We start from the raw sequence: 15,977 nt of genomic DNA, 5'->3' as shown, positions 1-15,977 counted from the left end.
GCCAACTACTGGAACAAAAGGTTGCATTATGTCCAGTCAAGGACAAAACTTGGTTCAAGAAGTCTAGAATTCTCTTTGTGGGTCCTTCAGAGAAATAGATATTGCATACAAAGGACTGCACATTTATCACACAAATAATGGGCTGATTAGACATATCCAAATTTATCTTTTAAGTTAAAGTAACTTGTAAGATTCTATAATGTACAAACCGGTGCAATCAAATTCTCGGAACAGATTCATTTCTGTTACAGGGTCATGTTTTTCTAAACTATCCGAGAATATTTTTAGTTTGCCATTGGTTTAACTCTTGGTGGGTTGGATTGAACTGACCTGTTTGGTTCTGTCTGGCACATTTTATTCCCACTGGAATGCACATCTGCCAGAATTGAAGCCTTAAAAATCAAGGGTGAAGATTACTGCCACCAATGAGATATGACAGCATCTTCCCGACAGCTTGTTTCTGACCTCTTAGGACAACAGCAGAAACCAACAGTACAATCCACAAAATAAGATGTAACTCTAATTTGAACAAGGGAACTCAGTCTCGAGTTAATCCCTAATTTAATCTCCCTGGTAAGTAGGAGAGCAGAGCAGACAGGGAGTAGAGTGTAGAGAATTCAAGTAGGAGTCTAGGACAGAGTACAAGTGTGAAGCTGCTCCAGGCAGCAGAATTAGGACGTTTCCATTAGCTTCCTCAGTGGAAACCACATGAGCCATGCTAACTCATCAATAGGGGCCTCCTGTGGTCACTCAACAAAATCCAGAGCTGTTTCCTGGCTATATGCATGAGATGCTTCTAACTCTGCAGTTTTTGCAGTGGGTCAAAGGACCCTTCAGAAGCCTGACATAAATACTATTTACATGACACATATGCCCCAGTCAGGAACAGAAAGCTATGGAAGGGCATCAGGCAGTTATTAATACTGGTGACCCCCACTCAACCCCCCAATAGGAGCTTGTTGATGGTTTAGCAGCACTCAGTGATTGTGGCTTGAAGGCTTCAGTCCTTCAGGAGATCTGGGAATCTGTAGGAGACAGCAAAATCTCTATTCTGGTGTCACCAATTGGCTTTCACAGCATTGATGTCACTCACTAGGTTCTGGGCCAGGCAGATACCAAATATCTGAAATACAAATTGAAGACATGCTTGTGAAATGCTTGTTATTGTGCACACATATAACCAATGCACCAACCTTCCTAATCTTCCAGAAGTATTTGCAAATAATAATAATAATAATAATAATAATAGTAGTAGTAGTAGTAGTAGTAGTAGTAAAGTTGGAAGGGACCTTGAAGGTCATCTAGTCCAACCTCCTGCTCAGGCAGGAAACCCTATACCATTTTGGACAAATGGCTGTCCAGTCTCTTCTTAAAAACTTCCAGTGTTGGAGCATTCACCGCTTCTGGAGGCAGGTTGTTCCACTGGTTAATTGTTCTAACTGTCAGGAAGTTTCTCTTTAGTTCTAAGTTGCTTCTCTCCTTGATTAGTTTCCACCCGTTGCTTCTTGTCCTGCCTTCAGGCGCTTTGGAAAATAGCTTGACTCCCTCTTCTTTGTGGCAGCCCCTGAGATATTGGAACACTGCTATCATGTCTCCCCTCTTCCTTCTCTTCGTTAAACTAGACATACCCAATTCCAGCAACCGTTCCTTTTATGCTTTAGCCTCCAATCCCCTAATCACCTTTGTTGCTCTTCTCTGTACTCTTTCTAGAGTCTCAACATCTTTTTTACATCGCGGTGACCAAAACTGGATGCAGTATTCCAAGTGTGGCCTTACCAAGGCATTGTAAAGTGGTATTAACACTTCACGTGATCTTGACTCTATCCCTCTGTTAATGCAGCCTAGCACTGTGTTGGCTTTTTTGGCAGCTGCAGCACACTGCTGGCTCATATTTAGGTGATTGTCCACTAGGACTCCGAGATCCCTCTCAAAGTTACTACTATTGAGCAAGGTGCCACCTATGCTGTACTTGTGCATTTGGTTTTTCTTGCCTAAATGTAGAACCTTACTTTTTTCACCATTGAATTTCATTTTGTTAGATAGCGCCCAGTGTTCAAGTCTGTCCAGATCCTCCTGTATCCTAAGCCTGTCTTCTGGAGTGTTGGCTATTCCTGCCAGCTTGGTGTCATCTGCAAATTTGATGAGTTCCCCATCTATCTCCTCGTCCAAATCGTTGATGAAGATGTTGAAGAGCACTGGGCCCAGAACAGAGCCCTGGGGCACCCCACTACCCACTTCCCTCCAGCCAGAAAGTTTGGGGGATGCAGTCTTAACACCTCTGAACCATGAAATGCTGCAGCATGAAGCTATTGATTTCATTCTCATGCTCAGAGCACTGAAATCATTATTACTCCAGGACAAGTGACAGAAAGGCCTGGTCAGGTTTGCCCTACCAGTGAAAAGGCAACATCCCACCTCAAAGCTATAGAAAGGCAGCCTCAATCTGTGGACTCAAGTTTCTTTTCCTGTAACCTAATGATTATAGAAATGTAATCTACAGCACCTGTTCCCCTAGTTATTATAGGTTAGACCAGTGTTTCTCAACCTTGACAATTTTAAGGCATGTGGACTTCAACTCCCAGAATTCCACAGCCAGCAATGCTGGCTGTGGAATTCTGGGAGTTGAAGTCCACATGCCTTAAAATTGTCAAGGTTGAGAAACACTGGGTTAGACTTCAACAAGGATTTTTTCCTTTGTAATCCAACTGAAATGAATGGATCAGGTACAAATTGCAGTCACCTGAAGAGAACAAAGATGTACGAATGCAGATATCCTCTCCACTTTGAAGTTCCCTACTTTTGATTGCACCCAAACACAAATAGGCTATAAGATAAAGTCACATTTATGCATGTGCAATTAATACAACTATTAGCTATCCACTGAAAAGCAGCTTTTGCAATTCTTTCCAGTTCCTTTATCAACATATTCCTATGAAATGAACCATCTTGCAAGATTCATGACTGACAGGTATCCACATATCTTGGATCTAATCCCACTGCCATCACAAAGCTAACTCTGAAACAAATAGTAGGCAGGAGAATTAGATGTGTTTCCCATGTTAAACTGATGGAAAGAGAGGAAAAAAAATATACTAGTACTACTATTACTAATATTTTCATTAGTATTATGCATTCACTATTATGACCTGGATGGAACATAAAAACTATGCAACTGACTTTACTCAAAAACTGGTCCTATCCATACCTGATTGCAATGGGGTATCGTAAGAAAGTAATAACCTTCTAATAATGGGGAAAAAATTACATCCACCCCAAACACGTGTGCAATAGAATTTCATTTGGATTAAGTACCTGCTTTGTCAGAGTACGTGGCAAGAGAACAGAGTTAATCCTCCAGTAAAGGCCACCTAATGAGAAGGAAGGACTCACTGGAGAAGAGCCTAATGCTGGGAAAGATTGAGGGCAATAGAAGAAGGGGACGACAGAGAATGAGGTGGCTGGATGGAGTTACTGAAGCAGTAGGTGTGAGTTTAAATGGACTCCAGAAGATGGTAGAGGACAGGAAGGCCTGGAGGAACATTGTCCATGGGGTCGCGGTGGGTCGGACACGACTTCGCAACTAACAACAACAAAGTGCTCTAGATAGGGTAAAACTAGTTATCAAACCTAGGCACCATAGTATGGTAGTAGTATCATTTTGAGGTTGGGGGGAATTGAAGGTTCATAAAAACAACAATGGAAACAATTTACTACCTAAAAACTTCCTACTCTCACCCAAAACTAGTCTTTTCCCCTTCTGTAATATCACTGTATATTTGATAAATTCTGGTCATTTTCCTGGTCAAATGGATGAAATTGCAGCCTAGGGTCCCAGGAAAGTTGCATATCAAGGAAGGGTGGCTGGATGGAATTTCCACATAGGGGCTACTTGAAGAGGGAATTCTCAGTAACATGGAAGCTCCTACCTGAAGAAGTGCCACACCTACAAAGGTCCCTGCCACTACAATGAGATTGTCCTGGAGCCATTTCTCAAACTGACCAGCACATCCTTTAGTATGAATGAAGCTCTGCTGCTCCAGCTCCTGCAAAAAAAAAAAAAAAAAAAAGGTACAGAAGAGCACCCGAAGAGCCTTAAAAGCAGGACAAACTGCAGTAATCACCTCCCCTCAGCCCAAATTCAGAAAATGCAGTTTTTTTGGTAGCCTAATTAAGGGCTTTCCCTTGAACCTATGGCCAGATGCGTGTGCTCTGTTGCAGTCAGTGGCATTCTAATACTCCCACGCAGACCCTTTTCAGAACCTGTGTTCTTGCTCTAAATTCAGGCCATTCTTTCATGCTTATCCCAGCCCGGCCTTTTTTCCCTGGACAGACAGCCCACCTTGTTCTTTGCACTACAGATTCCCCACCGCACAAACGTGACCCTCACCAGTTTAAGGCGGACATCATAGCCACACTGGGTATTGAGAACGTCCTCCTGTCAAAAGAAGAGACACAAAACTAATTGAAATCATTCTGGGAACCGAGAAGAGAAATTCACTGCTTCTCCCCTAAATATCTTCAGCATTTGCTTTTCATTCCACACCCTTCCAAATAATTTGCAACTTCTACCTTCAGCTTTAGCTATTCTCCTCTTTTCCACCTCCATTCTTTTATTATGAAGGAATTCCATGGAATGACAAATATATAGCTGACACTCGTTTTTTTTATTTATTTCTGTTTTAAATTTATATCCCACCTTTTCCAACAGGCGCTCAAAGAAGCATACATACTGTTACCCCCTTATCCACAGCCTGGGTTTCCATGCTCCTAGTCCAACAGCTTAATCCCTGCACCACACTTGTTCTCCAAATTAAAATTATCATTTGGGATAAGGCTGCATTTAATCTATGTACTATTTTCCTAACAATTTACACAATTAGATTCCTATGTTAATATGAGGACCTTAAAAAAGCTGCTCAGACATTATTTAGGTCTACAGGGGATGAGCAAAGTGAGAATCCATCTCACTTATTTCCGTATTTCAACTCCTTACCGCAGGATCCTTGACACAGCAGGAAAAAGGTACCCCACAACGCTCCCTGCTGGGGTTGGAGTCAGTGCAGTTGAAATAAATGTTGAGATTCCAGTCATTAGGTCCATGAGCCCCACAGCACGACCACTGCAGAGGGAGACAGGGTTACCACTGGGAGGAGTGCTCAGAAAACCGCAGCACTCTGCAGCACCGAGCAAAAAGAATGCAAATGAACTTTGACAAGCGTGGATATTTGGAAAATAAAAACAGGAGATGGAAAAATGTGTAAGGTTTAATGCAGGAAGCAATTTTGCAATGTTGCAGGTTCATTATCAGCCATGAGATGGCAGGTTCACCTTTGGCCTTCATACCTTTTAATTGTCTAATGATGAGTCCCAACAAGGAACAGAACTTCCACACTCATTATTTGCTCTGCACTGTTAACTCACTTGGTGAGGTTCATCTGCAATCATGCTTTTCAAATTGCTGCTCTCCTATATTTTACCCCAGAGGTCCCCAACCCCCAGTCCGTGGACCAGCACCAGGCCACGCATGCCAGAAACCAGGCCGCGCAAACAAGTGAAGCCCCATCCATGGGATGCAGGTAGCATACGAAACCACGCCCCCTCCAATCAACGGAAAACCTCTCCCTACAGAACTGGTCCCTGGTGCCTAAAAGGTTGGGGGTGATGTGATTCCTCATCAGCCAGCGGACCCGGCAGCTGAGTCTGGGGAATCACAGGAGGAAGAGGAGGGCCTGGAGTGCCATCAGAGTCAGAGAAAGGCTCTGATGAGCTCCAAGTCTTACAGTCTGATGAGGAGCCTGGCCCCTCCACTTGTGCTCAGGCTGAGACACAGCTGTGCTGGGAGACTGTCAGACTGTGAGGACTCCCACCTGGAAGACATCATGGATGCTTACAAATGCCAACAGGCAATGAGAGAGAGGAAGGCAATGGGGCGGCTCCAAAGGCAAAGGAGAAGGCATTAGGAAGCCACGCCTTGGGCTGCATAATAAAAGGGAAGGTGTGGGAGTTGCTGGTTGCTGAAGGCAACTGTTTGGAAGAGATCAGATTTCATTGCATTGTGTTTGTCTTTGCCTTTGGACAATTTCCGTTTAGAAGAAATCAAGTTTCATTGAATTTGTGTTTTGTTTGCCTTTGCCTCTGGACATTTTTTAGGTCTGCAAATAATAATAAAAGGGGGTTATTTTTACATCGGTTCCAGCCTGCTTCTTGGAAGAGGGGTTTCTCCTTGTGAGTTAACAAGGAGCTCAAGTAGGCTGGGACAGAACAGGGAGCCTCTGTTTTACCCTATTGTTCTTCCCTCTCTTTTATATAACGATAACCCGATGCACGTGGGAAACAACATGCCTAAAATTACTCTTCTGTCTTATTTTCAAGAAAGCATCTGGTTCACCTGAAGTAATATACTGTGTTGCTATCAGCAAGCCCTTTCTATTATGAGTATTTCTGACAAAGTCAAGTAAATGAAAGAGGGACAGGTCTGTGCAGGATTTTAAAAAATCCATTTTCATCATTTTTAATCTTAAATTTCTTGTGCAAAATCTCGTGTTTACCTTTATAACTTTTTAAAAGAAGTTCTGGAAAGCATTTTATTACTAGTGAAAAGAATTTGACCTCCCCAAAAACTCCATTGCTAAAATCATGCTGATGTACTGGCTTTTTAAAGCTATAAACATTAAATTACATTGTGTAAATAGTGTAATTACATTTCTTAAAAAATAATGTAGAAAGAAAAGGTATTTCAGTTCAAATTATAAAACTGAAGCACACGTATTCAAATGATTCAAGAATGGTATCAGGAAAGATCGATTACAAAGTGATGAAGATATATCCAATATCTCACTGAATACATAAAAATCATTACTCTTAAATAGGACTTTTTATGAGGTATCTACAGTATACAGTACTATTACCCAATTTCTGATATATGCATTTGATCTCTTCTGGGATAGAAAAAAAATATGATCCATATTGCTTTGCCCTTGTTGAGGACTGAAAAGTGACCGAAAAAAAGACATTAGGGTCATTTATTCAGAGTATATATATATGTATATATACATATATACATATATATACACCTGCATATTGAGTGGATAAATTGTGGTGCATACTTTGTTATTGCCATGTTAGCAGTGATTTTCACTTCTTTTTTAATTTATGTTTCAATTTGCACTAGAACATGGTTTTGTCATTCTCAAAAATTATAGAGATATTAATGCAAAAGCACTTGAAGAGAAGAGCATTTTAACACTGTTTTAAACACTGATTAAACAACATCTTGCCTTTCTGATCAAGATCATCTTAGCATCGTGTTGTTGTTTTTTAAAATATTGTTGATTATATAATTAACACCAAAACACATTTTTGCTCACCTTTCTCTAGGTAAAAAAAGACTATGATAGTAAAGTTGCTTAATGCTTAACAAACAAACTTTTCTCAAATTGAGAAATAAAAAATGGATGATAGAAAAGGATACTTTCAATTAAATTGTCCGTGTGCATATTATCAAGTGGGGACAATAGGCCTTAAATAGGTCTTGCCTAAGACTTTCAAAACCCCATGAAAGTACTTCAAGTTAAAAAGAAAATTTCAAAGTAGAAAAGTGACAGTAAAGTCAAAAATCATACATCTGAAAGTTTAATGTATTTAATATATTATTCCTACTTTATTATGCAGATACCTACTATGTCTTATTCCTTATGACTTATTGAAGAATGTAGCTTCAGGAAATTTATCTTTAATGCTAAGCATCTGGATTATTACCACAACAAGGACCTATGAAAATAAATGTTCCTGTGCCTACAAGGGATTTAATGCAGCCCTGGAATTCTCCCTTCTCATCTACGTAACTATGTAATACCCATTATTGTAGCATATTTAAAATAAGGAACATAATCCAGAAAAATTTATAATCTACTGAAATACCTCCTGTCCCTTAGAACAGGATAATGTTTGAAAAAACACACCAGAAATTGGGCTTAAAGCAAGTAACAGTAACTGTCACCTGCATTTCTATATGGAAACTTTACACAATAATTTATACAGATGATAATTGTTATATCTAAACATGAGTGAGAAGTGGAAATTGAATCTCTGGGGGAATATTCCCTCAAAGAATAGAGACCAAACGTATATGTATATGTATACGTATATGTATACGTACAGTATATGTATAGTATATGTATATGTGCATATAACAGGAAGAGATTTTTAGGGGTAGTTTTATAAACCCAGGGCAAAGGTTTACTGGAGACTAGTTAATGTTTCAAAAGCTGTCATGTTACAACCAGGATTTTTCCAAACAAACTCCCTATCACCTAACACAGAGGTCCCCAACCTTTCGGGCACCAGGGACCAGTTCCGTGGAGAAAGGTTTTTCCACAGACTGGAGAATGCGTGGTTTGGTGTGCTGCCTGCATCCCATGGATGGGGCTTTGCTTGTTTGTGCGGACCAGTTGCTGGCATACTGCGGCCGGTACCAGTCCATGGACTGGGGGTTGGGGACCCCTAACCTAACATACACAAACATTACAAATGGACATATTGCTTTAGGTAATTTACATAACTCACATATTCCTGAGCAAAGTCTATGAGGTTCTGGAGGTCTATGTCATCGCGATATGCCTTGACGTTATTGTTAATAAAGAAGTTGAGCTGATCCTTGATCCAGCCCTTGAAGATGAAGGCCAGGACACCAGCTGTCAGCTCCAGGAAAAATATGAGCCCCAGGAACACAGAGAACTGGTGCCAAAAGAGAGGTACAGCATTAGTGTGCAAAGCCAAAAGATCTCCCATCAGTATGGGAGTATAATATCCTGCTTCAGGGTAAGGCTCACTCTCACATTGACTAGATAAGCACAAGTCACAGGAAAGGAAACTTTGCTTAATATTTTGTCAGAGGATAGCTGATGCACTGAAGGACAAAATAAAACAAATGTGGTGTTGCTAGTTAATTTTTAAGATAGTAAGCTATTTTTTAAAATTCAATTCATATGACTATATGGCTTCATAGCTCTATATTGTTTTCCTGCCTGGTAATAGAAGGAAATTGAATTAATACTTTATTTTTCTTCAGATCTTTCAGGAAAAATATAATATCCAACAATAACATTTGTATTATTTTCCTAATGTTATTTCAACTTGTATTATGCCCCTTGTTCCGACTTATATATTCTATCCATTTCTAAAAGATAAATATAACTTTCCTGCATAAAACATCAATTCAAAGCATTATGTCTTGTTTTCTTTCCAGTGCCAAAATAAAACTCAATTTCTATTACGCTCTTCATACAGCAAAGACTACACGAAACTTTCTAAGTCCTTGCCTAGTTTCCAAAGTCCAGTGTCAGAATAATGCTACACCAAGAATTATCACAGTATGTTTTGTAAGCACTCAAAGGGCTACATGTGAATTATCTCCATAATCCTGTAATATACGCCAGTATGGCCATTTTCTCCTGAAAATGAAGTGGACTAAGAGTAGGAAAAAGAACTGCTTGCCAATGTTCACCTTGGGAGTTCTTGGTCAAGTCATGATTTAATCCACAGAAGCCCAGTTTACATTACCAACAAGGAAAGAAAAAACAAGAAGAGAAAAAGACATACAAATTTGAGTAGGAATGTATTCTCCCTCAGTGCCCCAATACAGCCAGCAAAACCCAGCACGAACATCACCCCTCCAACCACGAGGAAAAGCCAGACTGGGTCAAAGCCACCGAGGTCTGTGATGGATGATAGATTGGAAAGCACGCCCTGGATAGAGATAGAGAAAGGAAAAAAACACAGAGCTGAAGTTGACACCACAGCCAAATTCCCTCCAGCAAAAATCAGTTTTCCTTTATATGGATGAAAAAAAAATCCCAATGACATAGAATTTCCACTGTTGAGATTATGTACACAATAGTTACTGTACCAACTGCCTGATGGTGTGTGAAGAGTAAATTATATATTTATACCAGCCTTCCCCATCTTGGTCCCCTTCAAATGAATAAAGATTCCTGACTGGAAATTCTGAGAATAATTTCCGGCTCTACAGATTGGCTGGGGAAGGAAATGGTACATTAATCACAAAGGCAGAAAGGGAATTAACCTTAGCTTAGACTAGCACTGATGATGTTATCTAGTTTGGGTAATGAAACATCTGCAAGAGAACACGCAAGCTCAGAGAGCACGAAGGACCCCTCAAACCTTAGCTTGCCCAGAAGAATTTGCATAGTTTTTAAAACACACATGTATTCTCCCATATTTGTTATTTACATTACAAATGAATTTTTAAATGGTATATATGAAAATAAAGTGATGAGAAAGAAAAAAGTAAACAGGTGGGTAAAGGAAAATAAGCTGTTTTTTATTATGTACACAGCTAAACACAGGTTTTAAGCAGGCCGCTTTTAAGCAGTCAGAATTCTAGCAGGTAAAAACCTCCCATTCTTTGTTGCTGCAGTGGTTACCGACAGCTTTCTGATTTTAATTTAAAGGGCTGATTTTGTTCTATAAAATTGCATGATTTTGGCTCCAGGATATCCTCAGGCTCCACCTCCACCAAGAGTTCCCTTCTCTGCATCAGATAACAAGGACACGAAGCCAAAGATAGTGGTACACCTGCGCTACACCTAGCATCCTCTTCAGTGACATCTTCCAAGGTGGTAATTGGGTATTTGATGATTGATTTTAGTTTCTTTTAGGACAGTGATGGCGAACCTTTTAGAGACCGAGTGCCCAAACTGCAACCCCAAACCCACTTATGCATCATCGGGTGCCGGGTGGGTGTGGCCCATTAGGTGGGTGTGGTCCATTGGGTGGGTGTGGTCCATTGGGTGGGCGTGGCTGCGGCGCTAATGGCAGACTGGGTGGGACTAAAAAGTTCAATCAATCAATTCCAACTTTGCAAAATCTTTTTTTTTTCCCACGAGAAATTGAAATTGACTGATTGATTGAACCTTTTTTTTTGCACACGGCGGCAGAGGCCTAAAGTGAAAAGGTTTTATAAAACCCAGCTGAAGGCCTAGGACTGGGGCAACGGCGCGCGTGCCCACAGAGAGGGCTCTGAGTGCCGCCTCTGGCACCCGTGCCATAGGTTCGCCACCACTGTTTTAGGATGTTTTAATGATTGGGCAGCTATTTGGGGAGAGGAGTAGCACATGGTCACTGTGCCACAGTTTTATTTTAATATGACTTTTTAAATTTATGTAATCCACCTGGAGTACTATGAGCAGAACAGTATATACTTTTCTGTAAATAAGTAAATAAACAGACTAAAATATCCTTCTAATCTGGGCTCAATGCCAGTTTCCAAATGAAACTCTTCCACCTCTCAGCTGCTGTTTGTCATGAAAACTGCAGCAAGCAGCCCTGCTGGGGGCAAATGGGAAGGTGAGCCATTCTCAATAGGAAATCATCCTGGTGACTACAACCTACAGCTGCTTTTTCACGAAATAAATATGGTCAGGGATGGAGGAGGGAGAGTGTACATAAATGTTATTTTATATCTGGTTTCAGAAAATCAGAGTATGCTGGTAGTATGTGAAGATGATTGGAGACAAAGATATAACATGATGAGGCTCACCAGCTATTGCTCAGCACATGTTCTCAGAGACCTGACTCAGCACAGTTCACTGGGTTCTAGGCTCGTTCTTAGCTATAAAAATGACTGAATAAACATGGAGGATGGGAAAATAAAATTGGCAGCTGGATGACATTTAATGTACAGAGATAGTAAACCTCTGAAAAACAAGTATATAGAAAACAGCCAAAAGCTTCTTACATTCAAAAGAATTTGCTCTTTAGCTCCTCATGGACACTTAGCTGGCTAATTGTTAATAATGTTGGACCAGAAGGACTCATTATTTGGTCCAGTAACACAATCTACACATTTCATTTAAATGTGCATTTTTAGCCAAGCCCCCAGGTTGCATGCAGACTGAAAGCTTCCGAGTAAAATTCCAAAAAATGGTTAGCAAATTCCAATGCCTACATGTAACTGAACTACTGAATTAATTATGCATATTTTATTGAATTTAAGTAAAACTTAAACATTTTCCTGGAACCACCCACTATTTTCTGGAGGCTGGTCCACAGCATTTCACTATAAAACCAAATGTAGCCCTTGGGTGAAAAAAAACATTGCATATCTAGAGTTATATAGATGAGTTATTATATATCTATATCTATATCTATATAACTCATGATCTATATAAATCTAGATAGATATAGATATAGATATACTTTTTATTCCAAACTTGAGTATTAACTATTCTTTTCATAAAATAAGTAAAATAAAAGTTAATAAATGTTAACAGCTATGTGTTTTTAAAAAAATAAGTAAAGTTAAAAGAAATTTCAATCAATTCAGTGTAAAGAACCAGCAGGACAGTGATATCCCACAAAGGGCTCAGGCAATAATATATGTGAATAATTTGTCCAATTCACATAATACAGGTATGGTTCAAATACCCATACTAGAACAATTTATTACCTGGATACCAAGATGGGTTTAGATACAACAGCCAGAAAAATATTCCCTTCCTGGCCATACTTACCTTTTCTGCCCAAGCCCACAAACCAATGGCTAGGAAAGCTGCCCCCAGCAACTGCAAAAGAGAAAAGGCCACCATCATGCACAGGATAACAACAGGGAGCAATTACCAATAGCTCTACAGTAAGAATGTATGACTGGCAGAGCCAAGGGAGGGGCCAAAAGAGGGATCAGCTTAGAATCCCTACACAACCACAAATTCCAACTCCCCTTGAATGCTGTGGATCCTCTAACTCTAACCAGATACTGACTGTTATTTGAGAAGATTCCTGTGCATCCGTTTTTAGCAATAAATCAGCTTAATTGAACCTTCATCTGTAGATCTGGTCTTTCATGTGGACCTGATAAAGAATGGCACAACGCCTTCCTCATTTTATAGCATTTTCTGCAGAAAGACAGATCATGATTCACACCAACTTTTGCCTCTTATGGCATCCCCATGGTCATGCGATCATAATTTAGATGCTTGGCAACTGATTTGTTTTTATGACAATTGCAATGTCCCAGGGACATTGATCACCTTTATAAGCAAAGTCAATGGGACAGCCAAGTTCACTTTACAACTGTGTTACTACTAAGTGATTCACTTAACTGTGGCAAGTCAAAACACAACAACTGTCTCGCTTAGCAAAGAAATTTTGCCTACCTCCATAGAGTCAATACCTAAATATGAATCTTAACTTTTTCCAACCAAACAAATCCAATGTTATGGTTGTATACATAGGCTAGATAGAACTAAATCCTTGTCATTTGCCAACCCCATCCACATTAGCAGGATACCCATCACTTGGATAGTGATGGGTCTAACTTGGGAGTCTAACTTGGGAGCCTTGGAAAACAGAAGGCTGAAAACACATCATGTGGAGCAGTTGGAAGCTTGGCACAGCGTGGACAATGGCTATGCTGTTCCCATGGTAAGAATGGAAGATTTCTGAAACAGCAGCACCATTGATCACAGTTCTTCCCCTTCCCACAGAGTAAGTCCTGCCCTCTTTCAGTGTCAATTGCTATTTGTTTGCCATTGCCTATAGGGCTTTGTGAGGGTTATCTCAATAGGTGGAATGTGAAGAATTCAGAAATTGCCCTTGTACAATATCTGTGATATTGTATAAGGCCAATCTTCACCAGGAAACAAAGAAACAATACAATGTGCAGTATGTAATTAAAAATAAGAGTGATACAGACATAATTGTATTGATTTAATAAGAAATCATTAAGGTAATAATAAGCTTCCTCAATAGTTCTCTCATGGATACCTTTTAGACCACAATCTTCCCAAACATGAAAATGAGAAAACTATGTTTTACTTCATCTTATTAACTCTGGATACAAAATCAGAATCATATTTCAATTCACTTCACATTTACCTTAGTAAAATAATATTAAAATATAGGTCTAATATTTGAAGAATGTTAAACCTCAAATCCTGGTTTTTCACTTATTTGCGTTGATGTGGTAAAATATAAAAGCAGGACAAAAATGTAATAAACAAATAAGCAAATATTCTTAGGTGATTTTCTCACATGAAACGTCTATGCTAAAAATGTCATTCCGATTTAATAATGCCAGTTAGCAACACTTGCCGACTCACACAAATATAATCTATATTGTGCATAACTGAAAATATAAAATTCACTCAGTAACTTTTTCTTGTCAAAACATAAAGTCCCAGGCTACAGTCAAGAAAAATTTGGAATTATTTGGGCTGTTCTTATTGCCCATTAATTTTAGGGAATCTCTTTTTGACTTTAACATTTTTCTTTTCCTTATGCCTTATGCCAGTGATGGCAAACCTTTTAGAGACCCAGTGCCCAAACTGCAACTCAAAACCCACTTATTTATCACAGGGTGCCGGGTGGGTGTGGCTGGGGTGGTCATGGCAGACTGGGTGGGTGGGGCCAGGGCAGCGGGGGCCAGTCCCTCGCCATCTCCGGGGCACGGCACGCGTGCCCACAGAGAAGGCTCTGAGTACCGCCTCTGGCACACATGCCATAGGTTTGCCACCATTGCCTTATGCTATCACATAATGTGGCAACCTAAAATTAAGAAGAAATTTTCTGACAGTGAGAACATCAGTGGAACGGCTTGCCTCCAGAAGATGTGGGTGCTCCATCACTGGAGGTTTTCAACAAGAGAATGGGCAGCCATTTGTCTAGAATGGTATAGGGTCTCCTGTTTGAGTAGGGGGTTGGACTAAAGGACCGCCAAGATCTCTTCCAATTCTATTATTCTGTATTCTGCATTCTGCATTTAAACAGTAGGTTCCTGCCAATTCATAGCCAATGTGAAAGTTCACTTGTTAACCTTTCCTATCTTTGCATCCTCCAATACTGACTAGCAATTCTGGAAACTGCTGTCCCTACACATGTGGAAGACTGCACTTGGCAATAATTCTTTCAAATGGATCTTGGAGAAGTTGAACAGACATTTCTCTCAATATTAATTTCTCATTTTCTAGTGAGTTTTCAGTATCTGGCAGAATTTAATTTTTATTTGGCAAATATTTTTTAACATCTTTTCTTGCCAACTTGCTCTGATCATGTCCTTGATGTATACAAAGTATTGATATTTATGTCTTTGTGATTTATTTTTCTCCTTTGGTTTTTTTCCGTCAACCTGTAAGTAATCACAATAGCAATGTTCCAACTGGGCACGGTTTTTCTTTAAGAGTGGAAGGTAGCAAGAAAAAGAGAGGGAAGTAGGTGTGTATTGTATGAGATCAGTACATCTAGAGGAAAGATAAATATTCTGCATAATAAATAAGGAGCTTCTATTCTATCACTAAAATCTATTAGGCTCACACATCAGAAATCATAGGATTTCCTTCCTAAAATAGAATATGAACTTTCAATACTTCAGTTAAAGACATTCCATCAGATCATTCAGCTCTCAATTATTAACCCATTTGGTGTCCTGAAAATGGCCCAAAAGTTGGAAAGTAATTTGCTATATTCCCCCACCCCCATATGCAGGTAGTCCTTGTATAGCAACCACAGTTAGGACCAGCAAATCCATTCCTAAGCAAAGTGGTTACTCAGTGGGAAATCATATGACCACAACTGTGTTTTCTGGCTCAAAACTGACAAGACTATTTAATTTCATACCTTCTGTTTTTGTTTACTTCCTGACCACTTCCTTACCTTTTGGAATGCTCACCCTGGCACTAGGATAATTAACAAAAAGGGAAATAGTTATTTTATCTATTAGATTTTTAACCCAGCCATTATAAATAATTCAAGGTGGCAAACATACAGGTGAAACTCGAAAAATTAGAATATCGTGCAAAAGTTCATTTATTTCAGTAATGCAACTTAAAAGGTGAACCTAATATATGAGATAGACTCATTACATGCAAAGCAAGATAGTTCAAGCCGTGATGTGTCATAACTGTGATGATTATGGCTTGCAGCTCATGAAAACCCCAAATCCACAATCTCAGAAAATTAGA

General features: G+C 39.6%; 1 protein-coding gene across 1 annotated transcript in view; it reads right to left on the bottom strand.

Annotated features, from left to right (window-relative positions):
• Positions 1-228: 228 nt before the first annotated feature.
• Positions 229-15,977, bottom strand: part of TSPAN17 (tetraspanin 17) — a 19,901-nt gene continuing 4,152 nt past the window's right edge. Inside the window, exons 2-8 of the mRNA XM_015824270.1 lie at positions 12,534-12,584; positions 9,601-9,747; positions 8,566-8,736; positions 4,994-5,119; positions 4,388-4,435; positions 3,927-4,043; positions 229-1,123 (exon numbers count right to left, since the gene is read on the bottom strand). Of these exons, the coding sequence (XP_015679756.1) occupies positions 1,058-1,123; positions 3,927-4,043; positions 4,388-4,435; positions 4,994-5,119; positions 8,566-8,736; positions 9,601-9,747; positions 12,534-12,584 (726 nt within the window). The 3' untranslated portion in view covers positions 229-1,057. The remainder of the gene's footprint in view (positions 1,124-3,926; positions 4,044-4,387; positions 4,436-4,993; positions 5,120-8,565; positions 8,737-9,600; positions 9,748-12,533; positions 12,585-15,977) is intronic.

The sequence above is a fragment of the Protobothrops mucrosquamatus genome, unplaced genomic scaffold (genome assembly GCF_001527695.2).
Source record: "Protobothrops mucrosquamatus isolate PMUCROS unplaced genomic scaffold, P.Mucros_1.0 scaffold2175, whole genome shotgun sequence".
Taxonomy (NCBI): Eukaryota; Metazoa; Chordata; class Lepidosauria; order Squamata; family Viperidae; genus Protobothrops; species Protobothrops mucrosquamatus.
The sequence above is the reverse complement of the archived record's forward strand: the minus strand, read 5'-3'. Positions and strand labels throughout refer to the sequence as shown.